The 6,888-nt window shown below is 39.1% G+C and overlaps 1 protein-coding gene across 1 annotated transcript; it reads left to right on the top strand.

Moving 5' to 3' along the window:
- The first annotated feature begins 2,944 nt into the window (after positions 1-2,944).
- On the top strand, positions 2,945-4,123 carry LOC140235267 (E3 ubiquitin-protein ligase NHLRC1-like). Its single transcript, XM_072315299.1, has one exon. It carries the CDS (start codon positions 2,945-2,947, stop codon positions 4,121-4,123), a length of 1,179 nt encoding a protein of 392 aa, XP_072171400.1.
- Positions 4,124-6,888: the final 2,765 nt, after the last annotated feature.

The raw sequence follows: 6,888 nt of genomic DNA, 5'->3' as shown, positions 1-6,888 counted from the left end.
ACACCAGCTCGGTGTTCACTATTTAACACCGGAATTTTTGCGGTGTAATGTCAGCATTTGCACGATATTCGCAAGGAACGAATGCATAAAAGAAAAAAAAAACTCAGCTATATTTTCCACTCACATATGTTGCCTAATTGGACATTAGTATACATATATTTACCTGCAGAGAAAGTTTCATGTTGATTCATACAAAAAAAAAACACCCTTGTATATCCTAGCATGTATGTGCAATAGCCTTACTATACAGACTTAGACATTATTGTCTAATTCACCTTGATTCACCTTGATCGATTTGACCTTGATCGATTCACCTTGATCGATTTGATAAAACTCATCGATATCTGCTTAATCGTATACACATGAAAAGACAGCATGAAACAAAAGCTTGCCATAAACTAAAATCTCATAAATCATAATACAACACACGCAACACATACATCACACACATAATACACAACGTACACACACACACATACATACATACATACAGACTACATGTTTATGTTTATGTGTTCTTGAGTCAGATTTCTTTATTAATTACCAATCTCATCTGTAATGCTATAAGCAACAATCATTGAATGATATCCTGTAAAAAATCACAGACGTGGGAAAACGAGAGCCAAATTTACGATATTGTTGTTCCGACAGTTACAAACAGAAATTCATGGGAGAGAAGAACAAGTTCTCAGCGCTTCAATGTACAACTTCCTTCAGTAAATGTTTGACAAGTATTGCAAAAAGTGTGGGAATGTTAGGGTGTTCCTGATTTTCTTAAGTACAAAATGTCTGAATAAATAAAACCAACAAGCAAACAGACCCGCAGTGCAACTCTAGACATTTTGTTTGGTGTCTGTTTCAGCCAATATGAATGGACACTATGGACCCAATCAGCTGAACTAAATATTCTCTTTTATAATACTATATCAATGTCTTGAGAATCGATGGTAGTTACACACGTGAGAGATTTGACATTGTCAAGCGAAATAATATCTTTGTCGTCACGTAGATCCTAACAGCGTGAACGAGGGAGCAAAAGAAAAGGAAAAAATTCAAACACAATGGACAGCATTGTATTGAGTATGATGTGCATATTACAGTGATGAGTGGGTTGTTTACGTCATGACGAGATTGGCGTGAACTCTCTCACGTGGTAACCGTCAAAATGTAGTCAAGGTAAAAACATTACCTGTTCTCAATACTATTACAAACTAAGAAACATATGGGATAAAAGGGTAGATATGTTAAGTTTCTCGTATCTTGTCAGTGCAGAGGGCAATGGCGTCAAAACAGTGCCGATCACCGATCCCAGAAAATCGTCACAAAAAAAAAAAATAAAAATATCGTCATTGGAGTCACTTTGCGCATACTATGTAGTAGTTGGTCACGCAAACACATAAGACGTGATCAGATGAAACGACATAAGTCCGTCACGACTACTGAGTAAATAACCGCAGAACGTCAGAGTTATACTTCGTTTACATTGCAAACAAAACTCTCTTCAAAAGCTAGTAGCACGTCTAGTAAAATTTCATAGTTATTATTTTGTGAATGTTTCTTTTACATTTTTTCGGGCTTACAAAAAAGAAAGCGCATAAGGAATGGCTCTCTCTTGTGAAAGAGAAACGAAAAAGAATAAAATGGACAGCGTAGGCCACTCTGAAGGTGTTCAATGCGTGACGTCGAAGACTTAATGAAAACAAACAGTACAGTTGACTAAACTTTTGATGGTCTCCCTTTCTCTCTTCTTGTATCTGACCATGGTCTGTGTATTCTCCTTTTTCCGATTCTCTCTCTCTCTCTCACTCTCTTCTTCAATTTCTCTTGATTCTCGCCACTCCTTTCTATTTTACATTAAACTGTAACTTATCACATATGCTCCTTACATTTGGCCTTCCAATTTTGATTAGTTTTCTTTTATATTCTATTTTCTCTCTTCCCCTCCTCTCTTTCTCCAGCATCTATTGATGTGAGGCATAATTATATCCCTGGGATTTTCTTTTCTCACCTTTTCGCCTGTCATCTGCGATAATGAGTTGAACCAGAGAAACAGAGAAAAGCATGATATACCACATTGTTATAAAACAAAACAATAAATAGTTATGGTCGATATCAAACTCCTACGAGAGAGCAAATAGTTGAATACTGCAGTTGTTTTTTTGTGAGGAATCCCATCACATAAATATCGTTGACTTATGATGATCATTGTAGACTTTGTTTTTTTAAGGACTCTCAGCATAATACTCGTGATTTTGTTCATCAAGGCGCATTGACCTCTTCCTATTCATTTTGATCTATGACTCATACTGTAATTGGGAAGATGACTCTGTGCTCTGTTGTCGCTTTTTGTGAGTTTTTTTTTTTGTCAAGGGTAGACGAAAGGTCATACGATTATCAAGCTAATTTGTTCTTTATGGCAAATTACATCTGTGTCTATTAGTGCAAGGAGTACTTATTTTGTTGTAGAATCATATTTCGTGTGAGAAGTACATTCCTGGTATTTTCTGTTCACACCTTATATGTCTTTCTTCTGTGATAATGTGATTATGAGTATTCATGAATTGCTGTGTTAAGGAAGATTGCCGATACACGTTAACAGCATACCCACTGAATATTTCTCAAGCAAACAGTTGTGATATCGGTCAGCAACCAATCAATTCTGACTTTAGACATTCTTGGATCGTTAGCAAACAGTGGACGTAGCTGTTGTTGTCGTTCATTGCTGGCTCTGTTTAATGATGGTTTGTTCATTTATCTTTTTGTTTATTTCAATAATTTTTGCTTTAAAAAAAAAAAACATCTCAACTGGTAGCCACTTTCAGGCAAATGTCTCTTCGTAAAATCATGTGAAATGATACTACAAAATTGTGATAAGGTATGACGAACACGAAAGTATTAAGCCTTGTCTCTATGTCACAAATGTTTCCCGTATGCAGATAGCGCCATGACGGACACTGCCGATGCCCTGGCCAGAGATCTCCGCCAAGAGTTTCTCACCTGCTCCCTGTGCCTCAACTGCTTCTCCCGCCCCAAGATGCTTCCTTGCCAACACGTTTTCTGCACTCGCTGCCTCCACAAGTGGTACGAGTCGAAATCCAAGCAGAACGGCACCCAGGCCAAAATAGTGACTTGCCCGATGTGCCGAGTTTCCCACGCCGTCCCCGCAAACGGCATCCTGGGATTTGTCGACAGTCAAATAACGTCCTCTCTCATCAACTTCCTCGACGGCCGAGTAGAGTCGACGCTATCGTGGGGGCCAGACACCATTGGTCTCATCCGAGAGTTCGGGACGAAAGGAAGCCAGGACGGACAGCTGTACAAGCCCCTAGGGATAGCCGTGAGCGTTGAAACGGGCGAAATATTCATCGCCGACAGCAAAAACAGAATACAGATCTTCGACAACGACGGATTGTTCGTAAGAAAGTTCACCTTCCCACAGCTAGCCAAGAAATTCACGCCAACGCATCTGACGATGACCCGGCGGCTGAGCTCAGACTCGAAGGAATGCTTGCTGGTGTCCGATGTGAACAATAAGCGCGTACTCGTCTGCTCCTTGAGCGGAGAAATCTTGATGCAACGGGGCGGGAATGAACTCGGAATGCCGGGCGGTGTGGCGGTGACAAAAGACGGGTCCATTCACGTTGTCGACGTCTATGCTCGCGTGGTTAGAACGTACAATCGCATCGGACAACAAGTTCGCGTTTTTAGCGGACAGACGGGTAGTAACCAAGGCAACTCTGATGATGAGTGTGTGTTCCGAAGTCCCATGTACATTGCCGTCACGCGCTCCGACATCCTTCTCGTCTCCGACAGCCAGTCGCATGTTATCTATATCTTCGATAGCGATGGCGGGTATCGAAACAAATTTAATACCATTGGGAAGAACGGCGGACAGCTGCAATCGCCCACGGGAATGGCTATCGATAGGGTCGGTAACATTCTTGTGGCGGACTCTGTCTTGAACAACATTCAGCTTTTCGACAGCAGAGGTCGGTTCCGTGCTCGCGTGGACGACAGCTTCGATGGATTACGTAATCCACAAGGAGTCGCTGTCCTAAACGACGAGCATGTAGCAGTAGTGGATGCAGATAATCATGCCATCAAGATATTTTCCTATTTGTGACTTGTCATGGATATCTCATTCAATAGTGACGTTAACTTCCAACACGTCCAAAATACGTGTTTTCGTTATAATTGTGTCGGGTTGTAAACCTACAATACCTAATGAACATGAACAATGAATTCCCCTCCAATGAAGTAGTCGCATGAAGGAGACAAAACTTTCATTCTAGGCCAAGGAGACAGTTACTATAGGAAAACAAATTCTAACTTGCCACTATACCATGCAGTCTGCAGACACTGGACATACTCGTAACCTTAACCATGTGGGTCCTACTCTGAAGCGCCAAATGAATGACGATATGTCGTGCAGAGGACCCGACGGAAGCGATGGCGTTAGAAATGGTAGTGATGACACTAGAGATGCCTGCTTGCGGTGATGATGATGCTGAAAATCATGATTATACTGATATCTTTTGATTATGAAAAAGGATACTAACGATAGAGAATCAATTACCTTTAGATTGATAGCTGTGACAACAATTTCAATGAATTCATGAAAATCAAAACCTTAAGGCGGGGTCATCTGTAGACTATGCTTAATGATTACATTTTTATTGAATTTAATATTTTGATTAAGATCAAAGGAAAAAATAGTTGTTTTCCATAAAATGAAAGGTGGGTTGCAAAGTGTGTGAAGTAATCAAGTCAAGCTCCAAAAAATAACAGTATATCTGAATATTGCTTAGTGCTAAGTGTGCCGAAATGTTTCAAAGATATGCAGTTATTTTTCATGTCTATTTTTCATCTCTCCCCCTTCCCCTACCCGCTCGTCCGTCACACTCTACTATATGTCTCTTTTTCGATGTTTATAATTGTGCTGGAAAATCTTTTATCCTGTCATGACAAGAAATATATGACCATCTCTTCCCTTCTATGTATGTCTGCTCTGTGATTACACCAACTTGTTCACTCCTTCTGGTAACCTTGTTGTAACTCGATTTTCCAGCACAATTAAGCCGTCCTTGTATGAAACAACCTTCAAATGTACGCATAACGAATTTGGTGTGAAAGAGAGCGTGTAATCTATATTGAAAGAAACATCTCGTGTCAAGACTATTGTGTGAAGATATATGCTTGCTGTATGACTGCTTACCTGCCTTTTGTTGTTTCCTTTGTCCTTTTATATGGTCTAAGAGTTCATACATCTTCTGCTGCACTTTAGGGTATGCATTTTATTCAATTTAAAGTCTTGCCTCCTGTGAGAAATTTAACGCATGAAATGTTGTGTTCTTGTACCCCTTTTGTTGTTTTTCAAAGTTGTATCGTGATCAGTGGAAATATTCAACAACAGAAGAACAGTGTTGTCATCAGACTGCGTCTAATGGGGGAGAAAAGTGTGCCTTGAATATCACACGAAAATCGGGTTCATGAGCCAACGGCGGTATAGAGCTGCACGTATCCAGCCAAATCATGAACGGGGTTGGGAACTTTGGAACATAACTCTACCTGTTTTATGGAAAGTCAATGTGTTTTACACCACACAACAAATTGTTTGTGCATAACGAGTTAAATGCTTGACTTTATCCTCAGAATCTGTCGACATCAAAGTCAACGTTTGTCTGAAAGCTAACCATTTACTATTTCTACTATACTTCTACTATTTCTACGCACACACTGACGCTACTTATGATTCAAAGTTGCATCTTCTCTAGGTCTGTGGACCCGGCCTGTGGAGAATAGCAAATGAAACATGAACTTTATTCAGTAGTGATTGAAAAGTCGCTGCATAGAATCAGGACGTATGAGCTGACAGCACACTTATAGATTCTCTGATGGACCGTCATATTAAAGAACGGAAACAGAAAGGATCCAGAAGAAGACAAACGAATTCTAGGTTTTTTATTTTATGCTAAGCTACGGGATACTACAGTGTGTGAATGAGGCATCGGTATTCCACGTCATTTGTCAAACTATATTATAGTTTGACCAAACAAATATATAAATCGGTGGGAAGGATTCTGTCATTTTCCTACATATCCCAACTCTACTTTGGCGTTAGTCGAACATCCTACTTGGGCATTTCATTGTGACTCTCTTCTTTTATTTGTTTGTTTGTCTGTCTGTTTGTTCGTATGATTTTATAGCATCTTGCCAGTCTCATATTGGATTTTTAGCAACATTTTCGAGATAATCATTTACTTTCAAGTATTCCATTCTATTTATTCGGTCAGCATACTTTCAAGTATTCCATTCTGTTTATTCGGTCAGCATACTTTCAAGTATTCCATTCTATTTATTCGGTCAGCACTAAGACTCAAGAAATGTGTGAACAAACTTGAAAACAAAAATCAGCTTGTACATAAAGTCTTTTCGTCCAATATTCAGTCTCATTTAAGAATGCAAATCCTTACCAGAGTATTCACAGTTTGTTGATTTATTCCAGTATACCCAATATTTATACAGATTTATTTATGGTATAGATTTTATTTTTCTTACAAATATGCCAAGAACCATTTCTATTATGTATTACCAGGCATATGATGTAAACCGGTTCTCATTCAAGCATCTGTGAGAATGACCGGGAATATTTTCAAGCATTATTGTATTATGTATGTGTAATCATGTATGTATGTCTATGTTCTTTCGCGTCATAGACGAATAAATCTTGATTTTGAACACGAGAGCGTTTACATATGAGGCATTTCTCTGTGAAGCTAAAATGAAAGTGTCGGAAATTTGAGGTTACCTGTTTTATCACATAAAATATTCACGAAAGCATCTTTGATGACCTTTAAATTAACATGTGTTATATTGATTAGTCCTATC

The sequence above is a fragment of the Diadema setosum genome, chromosome 11 (assembly GCF_964275005.1).
Source record: "Diadema setosum chromosome 11, eeDiaSeto1, whole genome shotgun sequence".
Lineage (NCBI taxonomy): Eukaryota > Metazoa > Echinodermata > Echinoidea > Diadematoida > Diadematidae > Diadema > Diadema setosum.
Note: the sequence above shows the minus strand (reverse complement) of the source record. Positions and strands in the feature narration are given on the sequence as shown.

Bases quoted from the DNA above. Each gene is read 5' to 3' on its own strand.
- LOC140235267 (XM_072315299.1), top strand. From the start codon at position 2,945: ATGACGGACACTGCCGATGCCCTGGCCAGAGATCTCCGCCAAGAGTTT.